General features: G+C 55.0%; 7 protein-coding genes across 7 annotated transcripts; 4 read left to right on the forward strand and 3 right to left on the reverse strand.

Moving 5' to 3' along the window:
* Positions 1-7: 7 nt before the first annotated feature.
* Positions 8-2,940, reverse strand: EV422DRAFT_569061 (uncharacterized protein; the record flags this gene model as incomplete). The annotated part of the gene is made up of 2 exons (XM_053072719.1): positions 8-2,501; positions 2,582-2,940. 2 exons carry the CDS (start codon positions 2,938-2,940, stop codon positions 8-10), a joined length of 2,853 nt encoding a protein of 950 aa, XP_052924086.1.
* Positions 2,941-3,207: 267 nt separating this feature from the next.
* Positions 3,208-5,646, reverse strand: EV422DRAFT_120756 (KIAA1430-like protein-domain-containing protein). The gene is made up of 3 exons (XM_053064669.1): positions 4,509-5,646; positions 4,251-4,432; positions 3,208-4,190 (listed from the first exon to the last, which is right to left on the reverse strand). Exons 1-3 carry the CDS (start codon positions 5,467-5,469, stop codon positions 3,432-3,434), a joined length of 1,902 nt encoding a protein of 633 aa, XP_052924087.1. The 5' UTR covers positions 5,470-5,646; the 3' UTR covers positions 3,208-3,431.
* Positions 5,647-6,076: 430 nt separating this feature from the next.
* EV422DRAFT_535416 (uncharacterized protein) lies at positions 6,077-8,024 on the forward strand. Its single transcript, XM_053070744.1, has one exon. The coding sequence runs from the start codon at positions 6,157-6,159 to the stop codon at positions 7,684-7,686; it is 1,530 nt and encodes a 509-aa protein (XP_052924088.1). The 5' UTR covers positions 6,077-6,156; the 3' UTR covers positions 7,687-8,024.
* A 430-nt stretch (positions 8,025-8,454) lies between these two features.
* EV422DRAFT_535417 (CHRD domain-containing protein) lies at positions 8,455-10,334 on the forward strand. Its single transcript, XM_053070745.1, has one exon. The coding sequence runs from the start codon at positions 8,790-8,792 to the stop codon at positions 9,852-9,854; it is 1,065 nt and encodes a 354-aa protein (XP_052924089.1). The 5' UTR covers positions 8,455-8,789; the 3' UTR covers positions 9,855-10,334.
* An 856-nt stretch (positions 10,335-11,190) lies between these two features.
* Positions 11,191-11,769, forward strand: EV422DRAFT_507639 (uncharacterized protein; the record flags this gene model as incomplete). The annotated part of the gene is made up of 1 exon (XM_053068670.1): positions 11,191-11,769. One exon carries the CDS (start codon positions 11,191-11,193, stop codon positions 11,767-11,769), a length of 579 nt encoding a protein of 192 aa, XP_052924090.1.
* A 518-nt stretch (positions 11,770-12,287) lies between these two features.
* On the forward strand, positions 12,288-14,121 carry EV422DRAFT_120810 (uncharacterized protein). Its single transcript, XM_053064670.1, has 2 exons — positions 12,288-13,177; positions 13,249-14,121. Exons 1-2 carry the CDS (start codon positions 12,392-12,394, stop codon positions 13,912-13,914), a joined length of 1,452 nt encoding a protein of 483 aa, XP_052924091.1. The 5' UTR covers positions 12,288-12,391; the 3' UTR covers positions 13,915-14,121.
* On the reverse strand, positions 14,113-15,530 carry EV422DRAFT_535420 (uncharacterized protein). The gene is made up of 2 exons (XM_053070746.1): positions 14,839-15,530; positions 14,113-14,755 (listed from the first exon to the last, which is right to left on the reverse strand). Exons 1-2 carry the CDS (start codon positions 15,443-15,445, stop codon positions 14,247-14,249), a joined length of 1,116 nt encoding a protein of 371 aa, XP_052924092.1. The 5' UTR covers positions 15,446-15,530; the 3' UTR covers positions 14,113-14,246.
* Between the last annotated feature and the right edge of the window lie 214 nt (positions 15,531-15,744).

Below are 15,744 nucleotides of genomic sequence, written 5' to 3' on the forward strand. Positions count from 1 at the left end.
GACCGCTTTAGCTCGGCAGCGCCTCCGTCTCAGGAACCCCCTGCCCCTGCCCCTTCCTCCTCCACCACCTCTCCACGCCATGCACCCGTCCCAAAACGCCCAACGCAGCCTCCTCCGTCTCCCTCACCCGATCCTCACAAACCCCCACAGCGTAATTCACTCTCGACGACTCGGTCTCGACACTCTCCACCCGCGCCTCAATCTCTTTCTGCCGCTCGACAAGCTCCTCGAGCGCGGCCCGCATCGCGGTGGCTTTCGCGGCTTGCTCTGCGAGCCGTTGCGCGATCGTGTCGGATTGCGTGTTCAGTGTCTCTATCAATGGCGGGATGGTGGTCTTTAAAGTGTGGGTGAGATGGTTGAGTCGGCGGGTGACGCCCGCGGTGAGGGCTTCGATTTTGGGGTGTGGAGCAAGTGGCTGCAGTGGGGCATCATTGAGACTGGGTGCAGTTGATGCGAGACTCAACTGCGTTGGCGTGCCGCGTTGCAAAGTGATGAGAGGCGGGGCGGAGCTTGTGGATGTCGCCGCGCGTTTGCCATCTGTCGAAAAGTGTTTGTTGTTGGCTCGAACGGACGTTGCTGTGGATGGGGTGGCAGTGGACGGGGTGGCGGATCCGACCGCTGATTGCGGCGAAGCGGTTGAGACTGTTGACGCTGGTGATATGACGGATGATGGGGTTACAGTCGTGACCGTGGACGGGACGGCAGATGCTGGGGAGCCGCGCATCGACATCTCCTTGATAGATAGTTTGCGACCGATCGTCAGCCCTCCCTCGAATGTGCTACGACGCCGTAATACTAGTGGGACTGACACTTGGTTCGTGTGCCCAGTTGATTGTGATGACTGGGACACATTATCGACGCTCGGACCTGAAGGTGTTTGCACAACGCCTTCCGCATCTTCAGGCATGAGTGAGAGCGATTGCCCGCGAGATGCACTGGTCGGGCTGCTAGGATCTGCCAACGCCCGTCCAGGACTCTGGGCACGAACGCGTTCCAGTCGTTCGCGACGTGCTGAATTGCGCCCCGGTGATGAAACATCTAGGCCCTTTGATGCGTCCAGACTCAGCGCACGCCGGCCAGCAGCACCCTTCCTTGCCGGAAACCCGGACCCGTCCGCCAGTGGTTGCGTGGTGCGGCCTCGTCCTCTGGCCATTTCCTCAAGGTGATCCATGTCTTCCACTCCCCCATCAATGCTGTCCGGCCCGGTTTCGCCACCATACAGCATCCTCTCGTCAAAGCTTGTCCGCGTCAGAGCTGATGAGGCTTCAAGGGGAGGGTACTCTTCATCCGTTTCCGACTCGACAAAGTCCAGACCGACCCCGCCTTCCATGACGACATTCGCAAGCTGCTTCATGCCCTTCCGAACCCGTTTAGATTTGTCAACTATTCCCCCAATAGTGCGCGACGTAGAATCTTTGATCCCACGCAGCATCCGACCAGGCCCGTGGCGATGTTTGCCCTGTCCGTCGTCATCCCCGTCTTCGCCCACCCAAGACTGACTTGTGGGTAATTGCCCCGTTGGCCGGCCTGCACCCTCGTTCAACAATGTGGACGGTGATGGAGATGCTGCGGCAAGACCACCACTTGCCTTCTCGTTTGACGACGGCAGCGATGCCGACGTACGGATGGAAGTGTGGAAAGCATCCGTCCCTCCGATGCTCGCTCCGACACCTTCTCCTCGATTTCGTTTATCCTTTTTGCGATTCTGGATCTTTTCCATGCGCTTATTCCTTTTCATCCAGGTGGCGTAGAAGTACTCAAGGTCATGGTCTCCCGAAACGCTGTAACCTGGCGTCGCGTTAGGTCCATCTCGTTCAACCTCGTCGCCGCGACGGTGAGAGCCTGTTGGAAGCCCAGTCATGTTCTCAATGGTCGATCGCAATACATTGACAGTGGTGGATACGGCCGCGACCGCTTGGGCAGGCGCCGGCACCCTCACGTAGAGCGCATCAATTCGCTCTATAGTCTTGCGATCAAACACCTGCGTCGGCTTGAGGCCCTGGGACTTCTGAAAATGCTTAATCTGCCTTCCCAACTCGTTGCTGACCTCGTTGCCCGGTTTCACCGCGTGTCCCAGCACTGCAAGCTTGTGCTTGAGCCTTTCCACCACCCGCAGCGCCGCTGTGATCAGCATCGGGTCTGTCCAACTTCCCTGTCCAATGTCGACGTCATTGAACGGACCAAACTCGTTGTAGAAACGCTTGAAAGCGGCCTGCGTGGTATCGCATATAAGTCCGTCCTCAAACGGCTTCTCCAGCAATGATAACATTACGAGCGCTTCGTGCGCGACATGTCCTAACGAGAGAACGCAGGGGCCGATAGCTTGATCTTCCGATGGAGCGATACCGGTCACACGATAGAACTTATCGGAGACAGCCTGTGAGGGCGGCCGGTATGACAAAAGTGATCTTTCCCCACAGCCAAAGCGACGCAAATTGATGTTCACGAAGAGTTCCGGAAGGTGGGTATCGTAGTCACCCTCAGGGACCAAGATGCAGGTACTATCAACGAAGACGGTTTCCTGTCAGAATGAAAGCCTCTAGCTTGCGTTCCCGTTCCCTAACTCGCGACAATGGCTCACCTAGAAGCTTTGCTGAACCATTCCGGATTCCCAGTCATGATAACCCCCTGCGGCGTCTCCCTCATCTTCAACCCATCCTGCTCGAATTGCGCAAACGCCTTCTGTATCGAGTCCTCATAATCTACGCTCTGAAGATCCGCACGGAACTCGACGACTGTTACGCGTGCGACGTGATCGTTTCGGCCGGTGAACACCGCAAACGTCTTGAATACCCGCGACCGGTTGACCACCCACTCGACATTCGTGTATATTTGGAACCCTGGGAGGAGGAGATCGGCCGTGACAAGGGATAGCTGGTTGGCAGCGGCCGTGCGCTTCTGCGCCGTTGTGCGCTCGGCTGAGATGAAGAAGCGAGACATGCGGGCGCTAGTTTTCAGAAGGGTGGTTGCCCCGTTCTCAGGACCCGCTGTACGGTTCTGCTGGCATGCTCAAGAGCACGCGGCAACCTGGTAAAATGCCCTCGGCTAGCGGGCACCTGCACAATCTTTCAATAACCTCCAAGTCGCACTTCAGAGAAATAGTGCGCTCGTTGGTTCCCGCGATTGTCGGACGTCCTTTTCGTTGCTGCTGCCGGCAGTCTTGGGGTTTGTTGAAGCAATATTGCCACTGTATGCCGTTTCCCACGTTGCGCCTGAGCGTGTTCTCATGCAAACCGTCACGCGTCAAACGTGCTGCCGCCGTAGCCCAAAGAAACACTCACTGTCATATTCGTTGAATTGCTATTATCTAATTCGCGCTGCCTTCATCCACACTACCTGGATCCTCCCCACATGGTTCCTACCTAGCTGAGACTACCACTATATTGCCTAACCCTAGGTTTTTCCTATCTGCCACCCGCATTTCCATCCACTTAGACGGCCGCAACCGCGGATGCCTCCCGTTCCAGCCCGGCATGCTCGAGGCCACCAGCGCGACTGCCAGAACGTGAAATGGAAGGAAGAGGTGGGGCAGAACCGGTAGGCACACCTCCTTCCAGCAATGATTTATCAGTGTCCGCAACAGGTACTTTCGGCGTCTGCGATCTCTTCACCGACTTGGTCGACGCGGCACGCGACAACGAAGCTTGCGGCGCAGGTGCGTCTTCACGAGGAGTAGGCGACGCAGCTTTCGGTGGTGTCGCAGTCGCATGCGCACGCTGGTGGTGTTTTGCTGTCTTCTCATGTGCCGCGATCACGGGCGCAGTCCAGTCCCGCTCCAACTGCAACTGCCTTTCCGGGCCCAGCCAATTGAACAGCATTACATCCGGGTTGGCCGGTTGAGCCAAGGCGGCTTGGAAGGGCGCCTTACTATTATCTTTCTGCTGTTGCTCTTTGTGTTCCAAATCGGTCCCTTCCCTTCCCATCTCTTCGTCACTTCGGTGGGCGTGGTCATGGTGCTCGTCTAGGAGGTACTGCACCCTCTCGCGATGGTGCCGGTGGATGTCGCGTTCGCGCTGCTCGCGACGCTCGCCGGCTGCCTGCGACCGCGTGCCCCATTGTTCGTCCTCTTCGATGAACTGCTGGGGGTATTGGGCGATGTTGCGCAGGTATGAGAGGTTTTGGACGCGCGATTGGAGTTGGTCGATGTGGTCGTAGTAGGGTTTGCGCGTCTCGATGCGGTGGAGAATGGCCTATTGGAGTTCATTCGTCAGGGACGGATTTTGAGCGAGTAAATCAGCTTCGAGTCTTACTAGGTTATCCTCGTCAATCTTTCCAAATATGCGCATGCGTCTGCCCTCGTTGAGACTGTGTGCATAGTATAGAGGGTGGTGCTGATCATACTGTCCGTACAAATGACTCTTTGTCGACTTCATGATTGCAGTCATCTTCTGCACCAGTATAGCGTTGTCCCTGTCAATCTGCGCCTGTCGATCTAGATATCGCAGTGAAACCATATTCGCATCAGTACCCGACACACACACAACGGGTTGCGAAAAATGCCCACCAACCCATGGCCAGCTGCAACGTCTTCTTGCGATTCTCCAAATGTGAATACTTTTTCGGTGCCGACGTGTCAATAAAGCTCTTAACACCCGCCAACTTCTTCGCATGGAACTCCCTATCAATCTCATCCCACTTCACCGCCATAATCTTATTCGTTGTCGGGTGCAGGTTATGAAAGTGGCGATGCGCGTAGGGATCTCCACCTGCAGTAGCCGCACGAGCTTGACGACGGTGCTGTCGTTGCTGCTGTTCCTGCTTCTTGGCTTGATCGTCAGCTTCTTTGGCGGCGGCGTCGGACGCGTCGAGGTTGGCCTTTTCCTTGTCGTAGTGCGCTTCGGCGGCGTCGAGGGCGGCCATCTTTTCTTCGTGTGTTTGAGTTTCGGTGGGTGCTTCTTTCTTTTTGTTGTGCTTTTTCTTGGAGGTCTTTGAGGCGTCCGCCTTGTGCGCTGCTGGGGCTGCGTTGGCCCTGTCTTGAGATGTTGCCGCGTCGCTGCCAGTGCCGGCGGTGCTCGCTCCGTCCTTTCCAGTCGCATTAGATGCGTTTGCCCCACCATGCTTGTCCTTCTCCTGCCCACCAGCCTCCTTTTTCTGATCAGCATGGTGCGCACCCGCCTTCTTGCCATGCTGCTCCTTCCCACTCTTCTCCTCACCCTTCCCCTTCCCCTTCTTAACAACCGTCACCTTAGTCGTCACAGTCGTCTTGATTGTCGTCCCACCTTTGGTCTCCTCGCTCGTTTCTTTCAAATCCACCGTCGCACTCTCGTCTTCCTCAGTTACGGCCGCCGGCGGGGTTTGCTGCGGTTTGGGCGGAACGTGGATGTCCAGCGCAGTTTCCCATAGCATGTTTTCAATGCCTTTGTTGGGCGTGCTCGGAGCCATGGGAGGTGCGGCTTCGGGTGAAGGCACTGTGGGGACTTCGACGGCGGCCGGCGTTGCCTCGGGCGGGTTGGGTACTGTATCAGACATGGCCTAGAAGATCTATGCTGATGACGAGGGCTCTAATGTGTTCTGTGCTTTTGAGAGAGCTACTTGCTCCGGTCTCGAAGAATCTATCTATTCCTAAACGACAAGTTTCTTGTCGAGGCTCTCGGAAATCTCTCAGGCTCTCGGTCTGAGAGTGTATGTCTTGTTCTGTCGGTGTCCAAAACTTGACGCAGGAAACGAAAACTAGCTAAAACCTGGAGGAAGAAGAAAAATCAGACAACCGAAAACTCAGCAATGCATAAATGCGACGAACTTGACATATGATGAACGCCATAAAATGAGGCGCCGCGGATTGCATGCAGCAAAAGCGCTTGTTGCGATGCTTTATCTGCGCCCAAGAACTTTTTTAGGCGAAATCTCCGGCGTTAAGCTTAATCCCCTCCCCTTGAAAGCCTCGCTTCGTTTTGGGTCAACCGTGTTTTCGGTTGAGTGTTGACCCAATTGACGCGGGCATATTTCCGATATTCACAGAGACACCGAGAGTCCATTAACGACCCACTTCAAAGTCCGTAACATGTCAGCTAGGACGCCATACTGTTTGGTCCAATTGACAAGAAAGTCTCCGCTCATGAGCGTATTTCGACAGCGCGCTTTTGACTCACCAACTTCTGAACATCATGTCTTGAAAAGCCTCGTCTCTCGCCAACTCCGAGCACAGCAGCAATCACAATGCCACTCCCACACCCAACCCGGACCGTACCGTCAAAGCCCCAGAACACCCTTCTAGCAGAAAGCGATGACGACGATACTACGGGAAGCGAAACAGACGGGGATGCTGAACACGTCCCTACCCTCCACGCGATGAACGGAAGGGCAGCGTTCGGAACAAGCACAGGAGACGGACACCGAAGTAGCGGGGAGCAGTTGGAAAAACTTATAGCCAAGATGCCGCAGTTTGCAGAGAAGTGGAAATCGACCCCCATGATAATCGATCTCGAGTCTGATGAGTGGGTGGCGGTTACGGATAGTCCGATTGCGAGGAGAAGGATGGGCACATCGAGTATTGTTGATTTGGAGGCGCCGGAGTGGACGGGTGGGACTCCACGGAAGCGTGCCGGCGTGGTGAAGTTGGAAGTGAAGAGGGAGGGTGCGCGGGACGGGGTGGCTGGGAAATTGAGCTCACAGGGGGAGTCGTCGATGCCACCGGCGAAGGGTGCAGAGGAACAGACTGGACAGATGAAGGGTTTGGCGTCAGGGCCTCCAACTGAGGAAAATCAGCACCGAGTATCACCTGTACCATCGCCGTCGGACGATCGTATGGATCCCAACGACTACACGCCTACCAGTTGGAGTGATAAAAACCGTTACAACCCAGGTTGCGGGACTCTGAACGGGTTCCTAGCCCGATTTCCAGCAAGCGAGTTTGTCGGTGACTGGCTGTGGGTCGAACACGATTCACGGGGAAACAGGCCTACACCCGATATGGATAGATTCTTTGGCACCCTGAAAGCCTCAGTATCTCAGTACGTCGACCTCTACCGAAAACTAGGCAAACCCGACGCGCCAACGCTCGAAAACGGGAAACGGATCACCAAGAAATCCGTCGGCGAGCAATGCGCCAAAGCCGTGCGCGACCTCGCCATCTCGTGCAACCACCTCTGCGGAAAATGGATGCTCTTCGTCCCGCAATCGCGTATCGACGACGTATGGAAACGCATTGCCCACGCGGTGGTGCAGGGCAGACTCGGCCCGATCGCCAAAGTCGGCGCGCCCAACGAGAACGGGGCTAACAACATCCTGATCTGCGTGTACGTCCACTCGTTTGCGGATCTGCAGGATGTTGAGCGGGTGTTGCGTGAATTGCAGGATATGAAGCTGGCGGCGAGATACGATAAGGATTGGCAGGAGGGGAGGATGAGGGTGCATTTCAAGCCGGATTGTTATACCGAGGCGGGGATCTATAGCAAGCCGGGCAGTGAGGAGTTTATGCCGCATATGAACATCGATCCTGTTTTATACCGCGTGGCGGATTTCGAGGACACCAGCGGCCAGTCCAAAGTGAACGACTACTTCAAGCCCGCCGAACCGGGGAGTTGGAGCGGAGGTATCAAGGCGGAGTCACAACCCAGCAAGAAGAAAGCGGATCCGCAACCCAGTAAGAGAAAGAGCGGAGACGGTGAGGAGAAAACGCCCAAGGCAAGGAAGAAACCCGCTGCTGCTCAAGGGCCGCCTAATTTGTCTTCGCACTGGGATTTCTGAGCTTGTCATCAGTGTACGTACCAGCATCACAAATCATCTGTACGCGTATAGAGTAGGGAGTCTTGTTTTCAGACGTGTTTCTTGACACGCCGTATGTGCGACTTGCAATGTATATATCCCAGCATAGATAAGAACTTATATGGCATCTCACCCAATGCTGATTGCATACATCCAGCAACACCATTCTCTGGAATTCCAATATCAATCATCGGCAATCACCGTTCTCGAGCGGAAATATCAATACCACACCACTGATCAAACAGGCAACCAGCGGGGCAGTCGAATTCACAGCCACGGAACGGTGCAGCGGGAGCTCAGAAGCAAAACCCGGAGCTTCGAAAGACAGAGGACGGGCAGAGGACGGTTTTACCTCATCTTGCCGCCGGCGGGATGTCAGAGAAACGTGGCTTGTGCTCCAAAACCGGGCTTCCTCGATGCTTTTTGAGGTTGCTGGCACTCAGATGTTGTTGCCGATGCTGGTCCGACACCGCACACCGCAAAATCGGCAGTCTCGTGATGAGCACAGCCCTCCTGCATACCTTGCAACTTCGCTCCGTTGGACCCTCGGTTTCCGCATTTTCATCCACGGCAACCTGAACAAAGTTCAGAGAAGCCTCCCAACATGCGGCCGATTTGAGAGTCAAATTTTTGGAATTGTGGAATTTTCTGATGTTTGGCGTTTGTGGCGCGCGCGGGCTGCTGCGCTTTCCGCAGGGTTCTCGTCAACTCGTTACTCCATTCGCCGGCGCGTTTTCGCGTGCGCGTTCGCTGAGCCTCACTTTGCATGTGTGCATGTGCAGGAAGGTCGCCGCACACGGAGGCCGTCGTGGACAACTGCGTCCTCCGGGGACGGCAGGCCGCAATCACACAGGCAGATGTGAAGAAAATCTTACGCTGATCCTCAATTCAAAGTTTTCCAGGACCAGGCGAGAAACCGCTCCCGCGTACATGTGTGCAGTTCGCACATTTGTGCATTTGTATAAAAGTCAGGGTTGCACCGTCCATTTCTCTCACAGTATCAACGCACCCACCAACGACCAGCTCTTCTGCCTGCAGCACACCTCCCATTTCTTCTCAGAAACCCCCGTATAACACAATCCAAAATGCTTCGCCCAATCACCATCGCAACAGCCGTCGCTGCTGTCCTCATCTCTACGGCTTCTGCCGCCCCATACCAGAACTACCCACAGGGTAACTCTGTGAACTCCTACAACCAGGGGTACGACCGTTACGGAAACGGAGAACAATATAAGAGCGAACGGTACGGCAACGGAGAGCAGTACAAGAATGAGCGTTACGGGAATGGACAACAATACAAGGGAGAGACGGAAAAGTACGGAAACAAGGACGATTACTCCCGCCCGCAAGGCTACGACGACTCCTCCATCTCCAGCTGGGTCAAGAACAAATGGAACCAGTACCGCGGCAACGACCACAACGACGATTACTACAAGCAGCAGCAAAAGTCTGGCGAGGACAACTACCAGAACTACAACAACTACCACTCCCAGAACTACCAGCAGCAGCAGCAGCAAAAGTCCGGCGGCCAGCGCTACTACTATGGCCGTCCCGCCGCCGCCTACTCGCCGCCTGAGCCCTACCACGAGCAACAGCAGCAGTACTCCAACAACAAGAACGACTACCAGCAAGAGCAATACAAGTCCGAATCAGACGTCGACGTCTACCAAGCCATCCTCTGTGGCGAGAAGGAGGTGCCGACAGTAATCAAGAACGAGCCCGGCTTCGGCTACGCCAACCTCGAAGTCAACCGCAAGACGCACACCGCAAAGCTGATCGTCTCGCACTTCATGACCGCCCCCGTCATCAAGCTGCACATCCACGGGCCTGCCGACACCCGTTCCAACAGCTCGGTGCTCTTCAACATCCTCCCTTCCAAGGACCCCAAATTCGCGACTGAGGAGAACCCGCTCCGTAACCCGGAAACGATCAAGCTGACTGAGGAACAGTACGGATTCCTTGCCTCTGGTCTGATGTACATCAATGTGCACACCACCCGCTTCCCCGACGGCGCACTCCGTGGGAACCTGCTCTGCTCGTCGAAGGACTGCTACAAGCCCAACGGCGTACACGAGGTCGCTCGGTTCTTTGACGACGAAATCTGCAACAACTCCATCTTTAACGGCGGTCAGTCGTCTTCTTACTACTGAGGGTCGATGGGGTTGGGATAGATATCGTAGACATTGTTGAAACCATTTTGAGAATACATACAATTGTTGTACATACTTTTGGACAAACCCGGCATTGCGCTGGGAACTGTAACTGTCCGCATATTTATTACTCAATACTATTGGTTATACTGCCCTAGTTAAGACATTGGACATTGATCAATGTGGCTGGAACCGTGCCAAATTGCCATCCGGAAACATCGCTACAACTTGGAGTGTCCGAGGTATGGCAGATGAACTCGTTCATCCAGCGACCGTTGCGATTTTCCATCAATGCTCGCCGCACGGCTCCGGTACCGTCGGTTTGACAGAGCCTATAGATGGATCGGTAGATAACAGTATATCACATCTGGCCATCCGCGTATAAAATGCTTTCCCGAATCCCGACTTCCTATCGGCATCGATATCCAACTTGCGGCACGCGTTTCTCCGCCTCGCCCGTATACTGTACAGTATGTGAACATAAAGCTGGATACACGCGTCCGAGCTTGGCCAGCCCCTTGCCCCAGCCGCCGCAGTTGCGCACGGACACTGACTCAATCACTGGTGTATCTAGGTTTATGTTCACATACTGTATGTACACGGTACACAGTACTGTACCATCGCATGCACATTGCACGTGAGTAAGAGCGGTCCACTGCGTACGAAAACCCCGAGTATCGTACTGATACCTCGCCACGGAAATTCTGGAGTGACGAGCCGGTGACAACGACTTGTACACTTTATATGAGACATATATATTTATCCCACTCTCCGCGAAAATCTGTTGTCGATTATGTGTGAGACCTCCGCTGACGTGACGAGCACTGGCAAAAAGGTCCCTAGGCTCACGCGACGCGCCCAGTCACCCATGTGGTTCCGGCTATTCCCGACCTCCACCTTCAGAATTCAGCCCAGGGCTTTGCTCGCATATGCATCCCAGGGGGGTGGAGAGGGCTTTGACAGCTATTGCGTCAAGTGCAGTCCTAAGGGGGTCACCATCTGGCCCCGGGATACAGCGTCCGCTTTTGTTTTTCCTACAACGGAGATCCGGGGAAGGAGCCTGGCGGTGTAAATGTGAAGGAAAGGACACCTTCGGCGTGATACCGCCCTTCTGATCATGTGCAATTGCCTAAAGAGGATAGGCATTTTCCCCTCGTAAGGCGTTGGAAGAAAATACCTGGAAGTTTCCGCGAGTAGAACTGTCGGCGTATATATATAGCAGAGGATAGCGTAGAGGATCTCCCTTTGACGCATTGGTTAGCGCTCTTCTCGCATCACCTCTTCGTTCGATCGAAGCACGCACGCATCAACCCACACACCCACATATCACATCACGATGCCTCTCCTCCGCAAACCCCAATCGCGGGCCTCCATCTCTCCCGCCTTCCACAAAAGTGCCAAAGTCGGCCTCCCCCTCTCCCACCGCGCTGCGCAACACCACTCCCAAGTCGTCGAACGCTTCTTCTTCTCCGACATCACCACCGCCACCTCCGACTCGCTCACCACCATCACCGGCCAGGTCCACCTGCACCTCCGCACCTTCCTCGTCGCCGACATCATTCAGATCACGTTATCCGAGGACGACACCCTTCTCGCCAAGACGACGGTGTGGACGCCGCCCGAGTGGCCAAAACGGCACCTGATTGACCCGGATAGGTGTCGTTGCATGTCGTTTGAGTTGACGCTGCATGGGGTTACGAGAGAGATGTTGGCGATGCGGGGTGGGCCGGTGATTACGACGCTGAGGGCGGTTATTGAGCGGTCCGAGCACACGTCGGGGAAGGTGGTGGTGGAGCAGGAGCTGCTGTTGCAGGAGGAGGAGCCGTTGCCGCCATATAGTTTACTGGCTTGCGATACACTGGAGACATGCGAGACATGCACATGTGCAGATTCAGATTCGAGGTACGCCTTATGAGGCGCAATATATATACATATTAGCATCAGACATTTCTTGAGAAAAATGTTGGAAACTTTGGGTGGAAAAAACGACCTGATCATGATACCGCCGGTAACATATCACAGTTCTTCCAGATGGAATGATTGGCTGCGCGCTGTAAATAATCACTCGGACAGGTGGCGTGCTCACATAATCATTTCTCATCATTGTTCAATTGGTCGCGCGTGCAAGCCGTCGTCCTTTCGCGTTGGACCAATTTCGACGCTCACGCCCACAAGCAAAAATTTCAAGTTTCTACCACAAAAAGTGTGCGCCGTAACTTAGTAACCGCCGCCATTCGACATTCCATACAGATGGGCCACTACTTGCCGAGAGATGGCTGGCCGTTCGCTGGAAGAGAGGGCCAACTTGACCAGATCGGCCCCACATGATGATGGTGGCGGGCTGCGGGATGATAGGGAAAGTCCAGATAACCTCATCGCAAAGGCACGAGCCATGTTGTAGGGGCGGGCGGATTTCTCTGAGGGAGCCCCGTCGAAAGTCATCATTGCGGAGCAGGTGGAATGCGACTCGATATAAAGAGTAAACGGGCGCCGAAGGAGAAAGTCCGTTCCCCTCTTGTCTGACCAACAATACCAACATGAAAGCTGGCAGCGTTCTGATTCTGGGCTTGACCCTCGTTGCGCCGTTCGGTGTTGCGGGTGCACCTAGGACCGAGCTTCCAAATCAAGCTGGACTCTTTGACCCTTGGCTCTGCAAATGGTTCCATGTTCGTTGCCCGCCCGCCGCCCCTGAGCCGCCAACTAGGCCGCCGACTCCTCCGCCCACCAGCACCCGCCGTCCAACTTCCACCTCCACCGCCAAACCACAAACGACATCAACCGGCCGCACAACCACCGCAACATCCCAACCCACCGCCGTCCCCGCCCCCGCCCCCGGTGACAACGACGGCGCCGACGACGGCTTCGACCCCACAACCGAGATCCCCGCCCTGGCGCGCCTCGAAAAGCGCTGGGGAACATTCGAGCGCCGCTTCACCGCTCTCCCCTCCGAAGGCCTGTCCACCCAGATCCCATGGGCGTCAAGCTACTGGCCCTCATTCCTGGACGGCATCAACAATCGCTGGCAGGGTAGCCGCGTACCTTCCCCCGTCGAGAAGTATGCCACCGCTTACGGTCTCGATGCGAGCAAGCTTGCCGCAGAGTACAGCAAGCAGCATGGGGTATTGATGAATGGACATATAAGTCACAAGTGTGTCTCGAGCTTTGGATGCCCGAGCGGAAGCAAATGTGTTGCTCCCAGTGGGGCTGGGGTTTTTGAACAGCGCTACTGCGTGCCGACTTGGGAGGGCATCTGTGACGGCTGGACCGCCGCTGCTGTGCTGTTGCCCGAGCCGAAGTGCTCCGTGCGGGCCCAGAACGGCGTTGTAAGTAGCCCATCTTCACCCTCAGGATGCACAATCATCCACTGCATACTCACCAAACCTCCCTCCCCCAGATCTTCAACCCCGGCGACCTGAAAGCCCTCATGAGCGGCTTCTTCGCCGCCGACCGCGGCAAATACACCTACGACATTGGCATGTCCGCCCGCTGCCGCACGGACACACCCCGCAAAGACCCCAGCGGGTACTACACCGACAATTCCTGCAACGACTCCTCCGCGGGCATGTTCCACCTCGTCATCACCAACATGCTCGGTCGCTACAAGCGCGCGTTCGCATTCGACCAGGAAACTGAGGCGGAGGTGTGGAACCAGCCCGTGTATGGATTCAAGATGCAGGGCGCGGCGGAGATTACCCGGGCGTATGCTCAGCAGATCCTTGGGGCCGATTTCAAGCTTGGTCCCCACGCTGCGAAATTCATCCACGTTGCGAGCGACCTCGACTGGGTGTCGGAAGCCACGGACTCGCAGCTGGATCTCAACTATGAGGACAACGCCCGCCAGCTCAAGTCTGTGCTCCGGACCACCCGTTACGAGTACATCCTTGTCTTGAACGCGGATGGGATCATTGTCGGCGGCGAGTGGGTTGGCAAGTCCAAGAATAACCAGCCGGATTTCATGTGGTTCCCGTACGGCACTGACAAGACGGCCGTTGTGTACGGCGGAATCGCGTATGCGGAGCTGGACAAACTTTGGCAGAAGTCGGCTACCTGCAGTAGATAGAGTGATGAAATGATTCTTTCGTTTTTCCCTGCTTGTCAGTGAGATATTGAAGCGGCGTGACATAGATACTGCATCAGAACCCCCAAGTACCCTTGGAAGATTTTCCTCTAGAAAGCGATGCCATAGATACCTGGCGCACCTCATAAAAGTTTCCCATATTAAGAAGGTCACCGTGAAATTGAATAGAAGCGCAGGTCGTACCGTACATAACAGATCAATTTCCGTTTCATTCAGACTAGAAGATCTACAGAGGAACCCATCTAGGTAGCGATTCTGGCAGAAGCTATGATGCCATGAGCTAAATGTGCGCTTTCTACGTATGATGAGCTACCTCACGCCGATGCCGATGTGATCAGAGAGAATGATAATAGGGTCCAATCATTGGTCTCCCTCCGAGAAAGCGGCACGCCGTGCAGATGTCGCCAAGCACAGCACAGGGTAATAGTCCTGTTCCCCGATCCAGCGGCCGCGCTTATACGAGGAAATTGGCAATATTGCTGCGAATGGCGTCGAAGAACCCTTGCAGCTTGGCACGGAGCCGTTCTGCAAAAGTCGCAAAAGGGAGAATGATACATCCGGTGATGAGCATGGCTTTGCCAAAGCAATGTTGAGGGAAACTCACGTATGGCGCCGAACTTCCGGTGGAGTACCATTCCATCGCTGATACTCGTAGGATGCTGCCGCGCATGGTGGAGAAGCATACCTTGGTCGTCTTCCATTTCCTGGATCGCGTACGCAGTTTCTTGGACTTGCTTGAGGTACCATTCTTCTTTTCGGTTCATGAGGACGCGCATTAGAGCGATGTATTCTTCTATCATTTGCGACAGCAGGTTGCTATGCTCTGAATTGGAGATGGAAATTTGCGTAAGGTTTCCGTTAGCCGCTGATGATGTACTCCTTATGATGAGACTCTCCAGCGCATACCCTCGAAACGGTTGTTCCTCGTATTCTGATGCTGCTGCAACCTAGACTCCAAATCATCCATCGCGATGCGCTGAAGAGGTCTCTGAAGATCGATCTCAATCTCTTCCTGCTGTACACTCTGTTTCTGCCCTCCGGTCCGCTGAATCCCATTTTCCTTTCCTTCGCGACCTCGATGTGCCACGTCGGTCGGAGACGCCGTGCGTGAGCGCGTACGGGTCTGACTTTGCGCTGCTTCGTCGACATCGTTGTTAACTATCGCACGCCCGCCCTGCGCTTGACAATCGTCATCCTCGTACATTGATGGGTGCCGAGTTTCGGGATCTTCGTGAAAGTCGTCTCCTTGCTGTGCTTGAGATAGATTGTCGCTCTCGATCATATTTTGCAGATATGCACCGGACAGCTCGTCCATCGTGGCGTTGGGTTCAAAACCGTCAAAGTCCTCATGGTCTTTTGGATGACCGCCTTCGCTGCTTACGATGCCCGAGTGGTTGTTCATCGTGTCATCTTCGTCATGGTCTCCATCCTCGTTTACGACTGTATCCGGCTCTTCGTCTTCGTTACGATCCACGCGTTCGGAAGGGGAGTTAAGGCGGTGAGCTTCGGTCATTCCTGTCAGTAGGCAAATACGATGAGCGGATGGTCTGAGTAGTTTTTAAGGGCGGATTGTTGTGCCGTCGCCGTGGGAAACTTGATCCAATCCCTATGAACTCTCTTTCAGTCTCATCACGTCAGAACCTTCATGAGCTACTACGCGCACACCCCCTTCTCACGGCGCGCTTTGAGTGACGTTCGATCATTAAGATAATAGCTTGACATCCACACATTCATTCTCGTACAGTAAATCAAGGTAATAGGCATCCATCCATCCATCCATCCGTCCATTTGTCGCATCCGTCCGTCCGCCGT

The sequence above is a fragment of the Fimicolochytrium jonesii genome, assembly GCF_025526975.1.
Source record: "Fimicolochytrium jonesii strain JEL569 chromosome Unknown EV422scaffold_18, whole genome shotgun sequence".
NCBI lineage: Eukaryota > Fungi > Chytridiomycota > Chytridiomycetes > Spizellomycetales > Powellomycetaceae > Fimicolochytrium > Fimicolochytrium jonesii.

Coding starts and splice junctions, on each gene's coding strand:
- EV422DRAFT_120756 (XM_053064669.1), bottom strand. CDS start 5,469: ATGTCTGATACAGTACCCAACCCGCCCGAGGCAACGCCGGCCGCCGTC. Junction 4,433..4,508: donor GACGTTGCAGCTGGCCATGG/GTTGGTGGGCAT, acceptor TGCGATATCTAG/ATCGACAGGCGCAGATTGAC. Junction 4,191..4,250: donor AGATTGACGAGGATAACCTA/GTAAGACTCGAA, acceptor GAACTCCAATAG/GCCATTCTCCACCGCATCGA.
- EV422DRAFT_535420 (XM_053070746.1), bottom strand. CDS start 15,445: ATGACCGAAGCTCACCGCCTTAACTCCCCTTCCGAACGCGTGGATCGT. Junction 14,756..14,838: donor GAGGAACAACCGTTTCGAGG/GTATGCGCTGGA, acceptor TCTCCAATTCAG/AGCATAGCAACCTGCTGTCG.
- EV422DRAFT_120810 (XM_053064670.1), top strand. CDS start 12,392: ATGAAAGCTGGCAGCGTTCTGATTCTGGGCTTGACCCTCGTTGCGCCG. Junction 13,178..13,248: donor TGCGGGCCCAGAACGGCGTT/GTAAGTAGCCCA, acceptor TCCCTCCCCCAG/ATCTTCAACCCCGGCGACCT.
- EV422DRAFT_535416 (XM_053070744.1), top strand. CDS start 6,157: ATGCCACTCCCACACCCAACCCGGACCGTACCGTCAAAGCCCCAGAAC.
- EV422DRAFT_535417 (XM_053070745.1), top strand. CDS start 8,790: ATGCTTCGCCCAATCACCATCGCAACAGCCGTCGCTGCTGTCCTCATC.